The 14,820-nt window shown below is 30.1% G+C and overlaps 1 protein-coding gene and 1 long non-coding RNA gene across 3 annotated transcripts in view; one reads left to right on the top strand and one right to left on the bottom strand.

The window, feature by feature from the left end:
- Positions 1 to 208: 208 nt before the first annotated feature.
- Positions 209 to 3,151, bottom strand: LOC134713766 (growth arrest and DNA damage-inducible protein GADD45 gamma-like). The gene is made up of 5 exons (XM_063575057.1): positions 2,994 to 3,151; positions 2,043 to 2,150; positions 1,526 to 1,643; positions 1,093 to 1,295; positions 209 to 506 (listed from the first exon to the last, which is right to left on the bottom strand). The coding sequence occupies exons 1-4, from the start codon at positions 3,035 to 3,037 to the stop codon at positions 1,125 to 1,127; spliced, it is 441 nt and encodes a 146-aa protein (XP_063431127.1). The 5' UTR covers positions 3,038 to 3,151; the 3' UTR covers positions 209 to 506; positions 1,093 to 1,124.
- LOC134713777 (uncharacterized) overlaps positions 2,148 to 14,820 on the top strand; it is a 33,815-nt gene continuing 21,142 nt past the window's right edge. Inside the window, exons 1-3 of one of the 2 annotated variants that reach the window (XR_010106383.1) lie at positions 2,148 to 2,368; positions 7,860 to 8,035; positions 8,666 to 8,780. This is a non-coding gene — a long non-coding RNA (uncharacterized LOC134713777). Of the gene's footprint in view, positions 2,369 to 7,859; positions 8,036 to 8,497; positions 8,781 to 14,820 lie in introns of both variants that reach the window. The other variant, XR_010106382.1, reaches the window with a different exon arrangement.

Below are 14,820 nucleotides of genomic sequence, written 5' to 3'. Positions count from 1 at the left end.
CACCATTTTCGTCAAAGAAAATGCCTGTACCAAGTCAGGAATATGACAGTTGATACCCATTCTTTTGATATGTTCGGGCTTTTGATTTTGACATTTGATTAGAAACTATGTTTGAATTTAATTCAAGTCATCTTTAGTTATGTCCTCCTTTCCCTCCATTTTGTTTAAAGTAAATAAAGAAGTAAAACCAAAAAAATATATAAAATTTTTAATTGCATATAAATACAGATTTGTATTAAGAATAATGATTGTCAGTAGTGAAATGTTACAAATGTTACACAGTTTTCGAGAAACCGAATCAGTACTGCGAGACCGAATCAGTACTGCATACTCCTCCTCACGTTAGTTCTGAAGTACAGGTTTTTATTGATAACCATTGGTCGAGTTTTCATACAGCAACATGCTATCACCAGGTCTTATTATTAGGTGCATAGGTCACAAGAACTCTATATTGATCGTATAAATAACGAATCTTTAATGACTTCTAAATATCCAGGTTTGGTTTCCTGCAAAAAAAATGAAGTTATGTTTATTACAAATAATGTACTTGCACTCAATCATCATATTCATGTTGAATGCAATCTTTTGCATAACAAGAAATGCTTAAAATGTTTAAACAACGTTGGTTTGTCATATATTAGCATTTATGTATGTTGATAGTTCTATTTTACACAACTGATTCAGTGCTTCAAACTTCTTTTATTATTTGAGAACTCCGTTAATACTGGTCTCATTTTGTGATCTTGTTATCAATAAAGCAACAGCTTTAAATACTTCAAGATGATTCATACAAACAACAACAATAAGCGTCTGTACAAAAATACTCAAAGGTCAAATATAACGAAGAACAACATTTTCATGACATCATAGAGACATCTCAACATTTCTGCGTATTGTTTTTATATTATTCTAACTATAAAAATAACACCTTTATATAAATGCAAAATTTTTATTATTTTTGCATTTTAGAAGTGAAAATTGTGAGATCATGGCCTTTTTCTCGATATTGTTTTTACATTATCCTTTGTTTTGCTTCTAACTGGTTTTTGTTTAATCTTAAAACTAATTATGCAGAGCTTTTCATGTAATTACCTGGTGAAAGGTCATAGGCACTGTAATTATTATCAATCAGGTAACCGGACAACTGTACACTGTGACATGGGGTAGTAATTGTTGATGAACTCTTCAATACTGTCGGAATTATCATTGTGTATCAGAACACAGTCTATTTCTTCACTGCCATCTGCTTTATTTGTTGGTGAAAGCACGCTTTCGACAGTTTTCAAACAATCGACCTAAAAAGCAAAATAAATAAGGTAAGTATTGTGAATGTCAATTCAAACCTACGAATTAACATTATAATCATTTAGATTTTTATCCATTTTCTTTTGACAACACAAAGTTTACTATTATTTGTGATAATAGAAAATAATTCTTTACTTTTTTTTCAGCTCTGACTTTACTATATTTCTATGTTTTTTGATGACCTTTAATTTTTAAAAACAATATATTCATAATTAATCACCTTGATAACTTCAATGTCGTTTTCCCAACAAAATGCTTCCACAAGTTTCTGATGAATTTGCACTGTAACATCTTCTGTTTTATTTTGCAGCAAGCAAAGTCCAACATTTTCTGGGGAGCTACAATAGAGAGTTTAAGATTAGTATTAAAGTTATAACATTGATTGTTTTTTAAAATAAATATTCTTTAGCAATATTCATTAAAAGATTTTGTTCTTTATTAAACTTTCTAATGATATAAGATACTCGAACATAATAAATTCGGGGATTTTTTATCACCGTGTGGTTATTACGTTATTAGTGCAATATAATCTGAATTTTAATCAAATTGCGCATTAACATATCTCTATATATAGAAAAAAAATATATTCTCCAGAGTCTTAGTCAGCGACCTTGATTTATTTTCTATATATAAACATAATATTGACCCAAAGATTTTTCAAAATTGCTTCTATTGTTAGTATGCATAATTTTTCCCATTTATTTTCTTTTTACATTGTTTACAAAAAATCGACTTACTTCTGTAATATTTTGGCACATTCATAAACACCAGCAACAACTCTGTCCTCTTTTTGACCTTTTTTTAAGACTTCTTTCAACGCAAATCCCAAATTGTTGACAATATTTCTGTAAAAATAAAAGGTAAACAACATTAAGGTAAATTCCCCATTTCTATTTATAGCACACCTTCCACATCAGCTGATATGATCTGGCAGTTTAAATCAGTCAATACGGTTTGACGTCATACAACAGCAGACGTGTCTTGGGTTGATGTGTACTGGGTTAGAACGAGCAAGTTTTATCACGAGTTTTCATATATAGACACCAGGAATCACGAGGACTTGGTAATATGCAAATTAATCTTGTGTTCCATCATGTTCATGTCATTTTATTCCTAGATGCACTTTAGAAATTTATAATCTGAATTTATTTTTTTAATTTCGATCAAGACACTATGAGCATGTCAATAGCCTAATTCATTACCATATTTTTCATTAAATATATCGTGAACTGCAATTCCATTTCAAAAGGTTTCATGTAAAAGAATAGAACTAATGGGGGAACATACATAGGACATTATATTGACCCTGAAACATGGACAGTTCTGTTAAGAAAATCCTCTGAGAAAATCATATTCATTATAAGTAGCCCAAACAGTTAGGAAGAATGAATACTTCGTGAGGGAATTTTTCTCAGCAAAAGCGGATTCTAACTCAGGGTTGCACCTGCTCGGAACGATTGTGTACACTCTTTACCCTTTTTAAAAAAATAAATTACACATTTTTCAAAGTAAGTATTTTTAGCGCTTCTTTAAATGCATTCAAAAAGAATGACCCCATGTCCTTGTGTATTTTCCCTCGATGCATCATTGTTTAAAATATTTTGACTGCAGTTTGCTAAAAAAAAAATCACAGTCTATATATCTTCATAAAAAAGTAAATCTATAATATATTATATTAAATGTCTTACCTGTTTGAATCCATGAGAACATCAATTTCTTCAGGAAAAGTCATTTTGTAATCTCGTACCAATAAAGAATAAAAATTTCGTAACGCAGTAATCCACGTGCTTTATGAACAATGATATATATATTCTGAGTTCCGTTGAAAAATCACTTCTCATTTATACGTACAACAACAAAAAGGAATTTTACTGGATTTTGATTGGCCAATATTTATCAAAGTCGAAGGTATTTGTCCTTGACACATATACATTTTCATTTTAATTTTTTAATTGCATATCAAATAAACAATACAATTTCCAAATAAAGCGTAAAATAAATATTTCTTTAACCGTGCAGTCATAAAATATTATAACTACTAAAGTTATGTTCTTCTCAGTGAAATATGTCAAATTCTCCCAACATATAGAGTGCATTAACCCAATGAGAGTGCTCGGTTAAATCAGACGTTCAGTGCACTGTTCTACATTTGATCGGTAGTACAAAGCATGTCTGTAGTCATTTATCTTAGTTTTTAAAGTTCAATTACACGCTAAAATTCATAATCAAGGAGATGAAATAATGTAGAGTGGAGAGAAAGGTGGAGCAATAATAGTAGATGACTATATATATGACAAGACTTAAGATCTTTAAAACATGTTTGTTGTAATCGATTATTCATTGTCTTATTTTTTTGGTAGAGTAAACAGATTTCATTTAAACCTTTAGCTGTCTTCATAAAAAAAGAGAAATTAAAATGCATCGTTTTCCTAGATAAATTTTTTTTTCAGGAATTCTCGGATCATTGTCTTTATATGCAGACAAAAGCATATATATATATACATATACATATATGGTGAGCTAAAACACACCCCCATAGATAGTTCAAAACATTTACAATCGTCTCTGGTCAACCGAGAAAACCCTTTGTTTATTTCTGTACAAAGTTAAAAATAATTAACGAGCGTTATTCACATTACGACACCTAGATCGTTATTAAAATCGTTTTACGGTGAAATGTCAATTATTCCACGTGTTGTTCCATAAAATATCAACTATTTGGAAAGACTACCAATTTCCATTTAACAGTGTAACATATTGCCAGTACATCTTGTTTGGTGTGTTACCAATGATTCAGTGTTGCATGAGAATGCCAAAACCCAACATCATCAGGCGTAGATTATGTTATTCCATTTAGCAGTTTAGTTTTGGTCTCGGTAAGTTCTCTACATACGTAAATCATATAGCCGGGGCATTCCAAAATTTTGCAATGAAAGTAATTTTTGCGTTTATTTGTTTATTTAGTGCGATACTTTAAAGTCCCAAACGGTGAATCCCGAAAACGCAATTATGAACTCCGATTTTTCAAATAATCTATATATAAAGAAAAAGAAAAAGAAAGAAAGATGAACACCAGTTAGATTATTCAACACTATTAAAATGTCCAACAAAAAACCCGTCCTTTGCAAGGTAAATTGAAATGATCCGAAAAAAAACGAAAAAAAAACGGAAAATGAGAATTTATCGCATAATTGAAAAAAGGGGAAAAATTTTGCGTGGTATATGATGACCAAACATAATAGACACTCAATTGTGAAGACAGTTAGGAAACAACACAGCATACAAGATAATAATTGTCACTTTATTGCACATTCTTAATTATGTAGTAATGAGTCAATGTTTTACCCAAAACAACACGCACCCAAATTAAAATCTCTGAAAAAGATATCTTGTAGCAAATTATCTTTTGATCAGGCTGCAATTTATATGACCAAATGTTCAAATGAGACTATTTTGTGATGGTCAAAGTTAGATGCTCTAAAGCAAATACAAATACATATACAAGACACAATTTTAAAATATGATTATTGATATCTGATAGATAGTGTCCTGTGATAGTGCATCACGCAGATGTTATTTATGAGAATTATAATTACACATTTTGATATTCGAATACAAGGGGCAAAAAGTAGTCATAACTTTTCTTTTACATGTATTCATATTTCCGTGATAGTTTAAGTGAACACATAACTCCAAATAAGTAAAGATTTGGGACTAAAATATCTTGTTTAATCTCTCGCCTTTAAAAATACCTGTTCCAAAAAAGGAATAAACAATATTGATTCATTATTGTCATATACAAATATATAATGATATAATGATATAAATCCTGTTGGGCTAGTGTACAATAATTTATGCCAACATTTAAATAAATTTGTAGGCGTCAATTTTTGTTATTATTTAAATTCGACTATATCACTCATACCTGTGTATTAAAATTACAGTTGTTGATTTTCTTTTTCTATGAAGATAATGACTCAAGCATCCGTATTGTAGTACTCGATATTAGGACTTTATTGTGCTGTAAGTTTTAAACAATCTTAAGCATTTGAACGCCTCTATCCGTCAAGTCCCGGGGTAAACAAATCCTTGGAAAATATTCGTCACTAAAGGATGTCCACTGTTAAAATGTCCCATGTTATGGGAGAGTTGGCGCCTCCAAACATGTTTAACCCAATCACAATTTCTAAGTGCTGTGCCAAGTCAGGAGAATGTAATTCAATGGTTGTCGTTTTTTGCTTTAAATCATATTTGTTTTTGTTCATTGTATTGTACTTTAATCAGACCTTTAGTTTTCTTGTTTGTATTGTTTTATATATGTCATTCCGGGGCCTTTTATATATAGTTAGAAATGCGGTATTGTGTTTGCTCATTATCGAAGTCCGCATGGTGACCTTGATATTTTAACTGTCAATTGGTCTCTGATGGATAATCATCTTATTTGCAATCATACCACATCTATTAATTTTTATATCAAACTTAATAGCTTACATGATAGTTGTCCATTCGTTTGATGTGTTCTATTATTTGATTTTGTCATTTGTTTAAGAACTTTCCGTTTCGTATTTTCCTCGAAGTTCAGTATTTTTGTGATTTTACTTTTTATATTTTTTGTTTAGTGTTTCGTGTTCTGTTGTTTGTCTTTTCGTTGTTTGTCAATGTTTTGTCGTTGCATTGTCATTGTTTTGTCGTTGCATTGTCATTGTTTTGTCGTTGCATTGTCATTTTTTTGTCGAATATCCATTTGTTATCTTTCGTCTGTCTTTCGATTTATGAGTTTGACTGTCCCTCTGGTATTTTTCGTCCCTCTTTCATATTCGAATTACTTCTACGTGCCTTCTTTAATTCAGACCTTTGATACTTTTTGACAAGGTCAACGGAAACCATCAGCCATCAACTGTTGGTTATAAAAGCATATTTTGTAGATATTACTAATGAAACATAACAATATGACATACGACCTTGATGAGCTTATTATTGACTATAACGTAGTATATCTATTTTTGCGTTTTTGCATAACAAAACAGGACTTCATCATATTAATACATGGCACCTGTACGTCTAATTATGGAACATGCCTGCAGATACGATAAGTATTGTGGAATTAAATATACAATTATTACTTAACATAACTGAACTTTTAACGCAAAAAGAGTATGGTATGGTCGCGATGTTGCAGGGAAATCAATACAGAGCTAATAACTTGTTTTTTTTACATTATGTGAATAAAAAGAAGATTTTTGAGAAATGTCAATGACAAAATCAACCGACTTTTAGAGGTCAATATACGATCTCTAAGAACTATATGTGGAGTTGTAAATTCATTCCGTTGGTTGACATAGTCTATAGTTTGGTTTTGTCAAATTTGATGGACCACTTCCTTTTAAAGTTTACCTTGATATTTTTTTGTTTTTTTAAATATTTTGTTTACGTATGCTTCACTGACAATTTTCGATGATGAATCCAGTTGCCTGGAACATAGAAATAAAGGCATTATTGGACTTCATACAAGCAGTACATCCATTTGGTAGGGCAGTACAGGACGTGTTAATACGCAGTCACGTCTGGTCAGAGTGTGGAGACGTTAAAAGAGAGATATTCCGATACATCGTGAGGTTAAAATGTATGGCTCTCTGCACACCAAAGAACCATTGAAAGAACTGCTTGAGGGTTCTATAGTTTCTTCCTCTATCATAGCCCTTATTGGATATTCAAAAATATATTTGCTAATTTGTTCTCGTCTTGATACACTAGAATAAGTCAAACGGTAATCAATCATCATTTTGAAAATAGATTAAACGTTTACTTTAGTAGTTTGCTATACTTTACAGTTAAGATGTTCAAAAGACACAAAGAAGCGACACGATTAAAGACACTCCTGTCCATGTTGAACTATACAGGTTCCCTTTGGGTCATTTACTCAAAATTACATCCCATACGCAGTAAGTCTCTTTATCTTGTTATCATACAGTACTTAAAGTTAATCGGATGGTTGCATTGTAATTGTTAAAGTCAGTAATCCGTCATTATTTGGAATAAGTATGATGAAATATGACCTGACCGTCTGACCTTACACTGTCTGACCTCACATAGTGGTCAGTTTATTCAGTAAGTAACGTTATCTTAGTACACACAGATTATTGGATCATCAATGAAAATAGTTTTATTCAAATATTATTGAAAAGACTACCGATATTTTCCATAGAGAACCCATTGTAGTCCAACTCCTTAAAATAAAAAGGACATGCAGTTTTTGTACTATTGATGATAATAATTCATTTAAAACACATACATACAAAAAAACTCATAGAATAATGCTTTTATTATAAATTATAACAATAGTTAATAATATAATCATATGTATATCATTTAAATGAAGAATGTATTAGAAGCAAGCAGCCAGCATTATATTCATAAATTTTCCTGGGAGTTTAATGCTTTTGTTATTTTACTTTTTACATCCTTTTCTGGCATTTTTCACTCAATTGTGAGGAGAAAATTTAATTCTACAATATTTTGAAAAAAAAAAAAAAAGTCTCTTTAATTTATTCAAGGACTCAGCTTGTCAACGGGGGGAAAACAGTGGACGTGTATGACGACCATGGGGAAACAAATAAAAAGGCCGCAAAGTAATAGGAATATTAAGACGTATCTATCAGCATGCAGCTCAGTATAATCAAATACAGGAAATGTACAATGGAAGTTATAAATATATCTCAACACTGTAAAGGTACGTGCCTTTCTGATCATGATATTGAATGTCGTCCAGTAAAAAGAACAAAAACTAGCAGTGTGATTTACTGTTAAAATTGTACTTTTATGGTTTTCTTAAAATATAGGCTTACAAAATATTGATTCAAATTTTAACTTTTCTTACATGGGACAGTGACATAGCTTTAAAATGTCGAAATTAGTTTGAAAGGTTGATAAAATCGTATCAGTACCAATAGATAAGAAAGATAATACATATATAAAGAAGCAATAAAGTAAAAAACTAACTAGAAGAACAAAAACACAATGTACATTCAGTCTTTATAGTCGAATTTATCTTATCAAAGTAGCAATGCACAAATACATTATAATCACAAATGGACAAGAAACAAAACCGCTATTATTATTTGGTTAGACAAGAGCAGACGAGTGTAAATGGGTATGGTATCATAGTGTTTCTTTTTTCTTGTTTTTTATATAGTTAGACCATTTTGGCGCCCTTTATAACTTGATGTGTGGTGTGAGCCACGACTCCGTTGAAGACCGTACCTGGACATGGATGGACAGTAACTGTTGTCTTATTGACACTCATACCACATCTTACTATATCCATGACAACGAATCGTCGTTAATATTGCTTTTTTTTCAGCCTTCGCACCGTAGACATATAATTGGAAGAACAATGTAGATATAATGATGCTCTGTGCTATAGGTTTACTTATAATAATTGATGATTATGATTGTTATTCGCATTGTTTCCAGAGGTAAATACTTTACCAGACACAAGTTGGTTCCTTTTTCCTTTTTCCTTTTTCGATATTCAAATTTTGAAAAATATTACAAGTCCAAACTAAATTTTTTTTTGCTTCAAATTTTTTTTTCCTCAAAATTTTTTTTCCTCAAAATTTTTTTTTCCTCAAAATTTTTTTTCCTCGAAATTTTTTTTTCCTCAAATTTTTTTTCCTCAATTTTTTTTTTTCTCAAATTTTTTTTTTCCTCAAATTTTTTTTTCCTCAAATTTTTTTTCCTCAAAATTTTGTTTTTCTCAAATTTTTTTTCCTCAAAATTTTTTTTCCTCAAATTTTTTTTCTCAAATTTTTTTTTTCCTCATTTTTTTTCGTTTCTTTATTCAATTTCTTTTTCCTTATTCGGTTTTTATTTCCTTTTTCATATTCATTTCCTTTTTCGGTTTCTATTCCCTGAATCGGATTCTATTTCCTTATTGGGTTTCTATTTCCTTATTCGGTTTCGATTTCCTTATTCAGTTTCTAGTTCCTTATTCGATTTTCATTTCCTTATTCGGTTTCTTTTTCCTTTTTCAATATCCATTTCCTTTTTCGGTTTCTAATTCCTTATTCGGTTTCTTTTTCCTTATTGGATTTTCATTTCCTTATTCGATTTCCATTTCCTTATTCGATTTCCATTTCCTTATTCGATTTCCATTTCCTTATTCGGTTTCTTTTTCCTTTTTCAATATTCATTTCCTTTTTCGGTTTCTATTTCCTTATTTGGTTTCTATTTCCTTATTCGATTTTCATTTCCTTATTCGATTGCTGTTTCCTTATTCGGTTTCTATTTCCTTATTCGGTTTCTATTTCCTTATTCGGTTTCTATTTCCTTATTGGATTTTCATTTCCTTATTCGATTTCTATTTCCTTATTCGATTTCAATTTCCTTATTCGGTTCCTTTTTCCTATTTCGATATTCAATTTTGAAAAATATTACAAGTCCAAACTAAATTTTTTTTTGCTTCAAAATTTTTTTTCCTCAAAATTTTTTTTTCCTCAAAATTTTTTTTTCCTCAAACATTTTTTCCTCAATTTTTTTTTTTCTCAAATTTTTTTTTCCTCAAATTTTTTTTTCCTCAAATTTTTTTTCCTCAAAATTTTTTTTCCTCAAAATTTTTTTTTTCTCAAGTTTTTGTTCTCAAATTTTTTTTTTCCACATTTTTTTTCGTTTCCTTATTCAATTTCTTTTTCCTTATTCGATTTTCATTTCCTTTTTCATATTCATTTCCTTTTTCGGTTTCTATTCCCTGAATCGGATTCTATTTCCTTATTGGGTTTCGATTTCCTTATTCGGTTTCCATTTCCTTATTCGGTTTCGATTTCCTTATTCGGTTTCTAGTTCCTTATTCGATTTTCATTTCCTTATTCGGTTTCTTTTTCCTTTTTCAATATTCATTTCCTTTTTCATTTCTATTTCCTTATTCGGTTTCTGTTTCCTTATTTGATTTCTTTTTCCTTATTCAATTTTCATTTCCTTATTCGGTTTCTATTTCCTTCTTGGATTTTCATTTCCTTATTCAATTTCCATTTCCTTATACAGTTTCTTTTTCCTTTTTCAATATTCATTTCCTTTTTCGGTTTCTATTTCCTTATTCGTTTTTTTTTCCATATTCGGTTTCTTTTTCCTTTTTCAATATTCATTTACTTTTTCGGTTTCTATTTCCTTATTTAGTTTCTATTTCCTTATTGGGTTTCTATTTCCTTATTCGGTTTCGATTTCCTTATTCGGTTTCTAGTTCCTTATTCGATTTTCATTTCCTTATTCGGTTTCTTTTTCCTTTTTCAATATTCATTTCCTTTTTCGGTTTCTATTTCCTTATTCGGTTTCTATTTCCTTATTGGATTTTCATTTCCTTATTCGATTTCCATTTCCTTATTCGATTTCCATTTCCTTATTTGGTTCTTTTTCCTTTTTCAATATTCATTTCCTTTTTCGGTTTCTATTTCCTTATTCGGTTTCTTTTTCCTTATTCGATTTTCATTTCCTTATTCGATTGCTGTTTCCTTATTCGGTTTCTATTTCCTTATTCGGTTTCTATTTCCTTATTCGGTTTCTATTTCCTTATTGGATTTTCATTTCCTTATTCGATTTCCATTTCCTTATTCGATTTCCATTTCCTTATTCGGTTCCTTTTTCCTATTTCGATATTCAATTTTGAAAAATATTACAAGTCCAAACTAAATTTTTTTTTGCTTCAAAATTTTTTTTCCTCAAAATTTTTTTTTCCTCAAAATTTCCTCAAAATTTTTTTCCTCAATTTTTTTTTTTTCTCAAATTTTTTTTTTCCTCAAATTTTTTTTTCCTCAAATTTTTTTTCCTCAAAATTTTTTTCCTGAAAATTTTTTTTTCTCAAATTTTTGTTCTCAAATTTTTTTTTTCCTCATTTTTTTTCGTTTCCTTGTTCAATTTCTTTTTCCTTATTCGATTTTCATTTCCTTTTTCATATTCATTTCCTTTTTCGGTTTCTATTCCCTGAATCGGATTCTATTTCCTTATTGGGTTTCGATTTCCTTATTCGGTTTCGATTTCCTTATTCGGTTTCGATTGCCTTATTCTGTTTCGATTTCCTTATTCGGTTTCTAGTTCCTTATTCGATTTTCATTTCCTTATTCGGTTTCTTTTTCCTTTTTCAATATTCATTTCCTTTTTCATTTCTATTTCCTTATTCGGTTTCTGTTTCCTTATTCGGTTTCTTTTTCCTTTTTCAATATTCATTTCCTTTTTCATTTCTATTTCCTTATTCGGTTTCTGTTTCCTTATTTGATTTCTTTTTCCTTATTCAATTTTCATTTCCTTATTCCGTTTCTATTTCCTTATTGGATTTTCATTTCCTTATTCAATTTCCATTTCCTTATACAGTCTCTTTTTCCTTTTTCAATATTCATTTCCTTTTTCGATTTCTATTTCCTTATTCAGTTTCTATTTCCTTATTCGGTTTCTATTTCCTTATTCGGTTTCTTTTTCCTTATTCGGTTTCTTTTTCCTTTTTCAATATTCATTTACTTTTTCGGTTTCTATTTCCTTATTTAGTTTCTATTTCCTTATTGGGTTTCGATTTCCTTATTCGGTTTCGATTTCCTTATTCGGTTTCGATTTCCTTATTCGGTTTCGATTTCCTTATTCGGTTTCTAGTTCCTTATTCGATTTTCATTTCCTTATTTGGTTTCTTTTTCCTTTTTCAATATTCATTTCCTTTTTCATTTCTAATTCCTTATTCGGTTTCTGTTTCCTTATTTGATTTCTTTTTCCTTATTCAATTTTCATTTCCTTATTCAGTTTCTATTTCCTTATTGGATTTTCATTTCCTTATTCAATTTCCATTTCCTTATACAGTTTCTTTTTCCTTTTTCAATATTCATTTCCTTTTTCGGTTTCTATTTCCTTATTCAGTTTCTATTTCCTTATTCGGTTTCTATTTCCTTATTCAGTTTCTATTTCCTTATTCGGTTTCTATTTCCTTATTCGGTTTCTTTTTCCTTATTCGGTTTCTTTTTCCTTTTTCAATATTCATTTACTTTTTCGGTTTCTATTTCCTTATTTAGTTTCTATTTCCTTATTGGGTTTCTATTTCCTTATTCGGTTTCAATTTCCTTATTCGGTTTCTAGTTCCTTATTCGGTTTCTATTTCCTTATTCGGTTTCTTTTTCCTTTTTCAATATTCATTTCCTTTTTCGGTTTCTATTTCCTTATTCGGTTTCTATTTCCTTATTGGATTTTCATTTCCTTATTCGATTTCCATTTCCTTATTCGATATCCATTCCTTATTCGGTTTCTTTTTCCTTTTTCAATATTCATTTCCTTTTTCGGTTTCTATTTCCTTATTCGGTTTCTATTTCCTTATTGGATTTTCATTTCCTTATTCGATTTCAATTTCCTTATTCAAATTTCATTTCCTTATTCGGTTTCTTTTTCCTTTTTCAATATTCATTTCCTTTTTCGGTTTCTTTTTCCTAATTCGGTTTCTGTTTCCTTATTTGATTTCTTTTTCCTTATTCAATTTTCATTTCCTTATTCGGTTTCTATTTCCTTATTGGATTTTCATTTCCTTATTCAATTTCCATTTCCTTATACGGTTTCTTTTTCCTTTTTCAATATTCATTTCCTTTTTCGGTTTCTATTTCCTTATTCAGTTTCTATTTCCTTATTCGGTTTCTATTTCCTTATTCGGTTTCTTTTTCCTTATTCGGTTTCTTTTTCCTTTTTCAATATTCATTTTCTTTTTTGGTTTCTATTTCCTTATTTAGTTTCTATTTCCTTATTGGGTTTCTATTTCCTTATTCGGTTTCGATTTCCTTATTCGGTTTCTAGTTCCTTATTCGATTTTCATTTCCTTATTCGGTTTCTTTTTCCTTTTTCAATATTCATTTCCTTTTTCGGTTTCTATTTCCTTATTCGGTTTCTATTTCCTTATTGGATTTTCATTTCCTTATTCGATTTCCATTTCCTTATTCGATTTCCATTTCCTTATTCGGTTTCTTTTTCCTTTTTCAATATTCATTTCCTTTTTCAGTTTCTATTTCCTTATTCGGTTTCTATTTCCTTATTCGATTTTCATTTCCTTATTCGATTGCTGTTTCCTTATTCGGTTTCTATTTCCTTATTCGGTTTCTATTTCCTTATTGGATTTTCATTTCCTTATTCGATTTCCATTTCCTTATTCGATTTCCATTTCCTTATTCGGTTCCTTTTTCCTATTTCGATATTCAATTTTGAAAAATATTACAAGTCCAAACTAAATTTTTTTTTCCTCAAATTTTTTTTCCTCAATTTTTTTTTTTTTTCAAATTTTTGTTTTCCTCATTTTTTTTGTTTCCTTATTCAATTTCCTTTTCCTTATTCGATTTTCATTTCCTTTTTCATATTCATTTCCTTTTTCGGTTTCTATTACCTGAATCGGATTCTATTTCCTTATTGGGTTTCTATTTCCTTATTGGGTTTCTATTTCCTTATTCGGTTTCGATTTCCTTATTCGGTTTCTAGTTCCTTATTCGATTTTCATTTCCTTATTCGGTTTCTTTTTCCTTTTTCAATATTCATCGTCCTGAGCACTATGTGTTTTATACCAAGGCTAAACTAATGAGCACTATGCTTATAATGTCTAGATCTCAACCTATAACCCAAACCATACGTAAAATTGAGAATGGAAATGGGGAATGTGTCAAAGAGACAACAACCCGACTAAATAAAAAAAAACAGCAGAAGGTCACCAACAGGTCTTCAATGTAGCGAGAAATTCCCGCACCCGGAGGCGTACTTCAGCTGGCCCCTAAACAAATTTATACTAGTTGAGTGATAATGAACGCCATACTAATTTCCAAATTGTACACAAGAAACTAAAATTAAAATAATACAAGACTAACAAATGCCATAGGCTCCTGACTTGGGACAGGCGCAAAAATGCGGCGGGGTTAAACATGTTTGTGAGATCTCAACCCTCCCCCTATACCTCTAACCAATGTAGAAAAGTAAACGCATAACAATGCGCACATTAAAATTCAGTGCAAGAGAAGTCCGAGTCTGATGTCAGAAGATGTAACCAAAGAAAATAAACAAAATGACAATAATACATAAATAACAACAGACTACTAGCAGTTAACTGACATGCCAGCTCCAGACTTCAATTAAACTGACTGAAAGATTATGATTTCATCATTTGAGTTTTGAAAAAAGTCAACAATATCACTGATATCATCTGAAGCGCTAGACATTATATCTCGAGCCTCAATTACAATATCTTGGGCGCCCAACATAATACCTGTAGCGTTCGACTTAATTATAAAAACAATCAAGTTACTAACTAAATATCGGAAGTGTTCGACTTGCTATCTCGGACACTAGCTTAAAAATGTCGATTACTTGACCTTGCGTGGCACGAGCAGTCGACGTTATATATTGAGCGATGTAGACATATCAAATCGTTTTTTCAACGCTGAATTCATTATTGTCTTTAAATTTTGCATTGTTTATTCTACTAAAGAACATGTTTTTATGATAAGAGAAAAGGTAGATTGATTG

This window comes from Mytilus trossulus, chromosome 1, assembly GCF_036588685.1.
Source record: "Mytilus trossulus isolate FHL-02 chromosome 1, PNRI_Mtr1.1.1.hap1, whole genome shotgun sequence".
NCBI lineage: Eukaryota > Metazoa > Mollusca > Bivalvia > Mytilida > Mytilidae > Mytilus > Mytilus trossulus.
The sequence above is the reverse complement of the archived record's forward strand: the minus strand, read 5'-3'. Positions and strand labels throughout refer to the sequence as shown.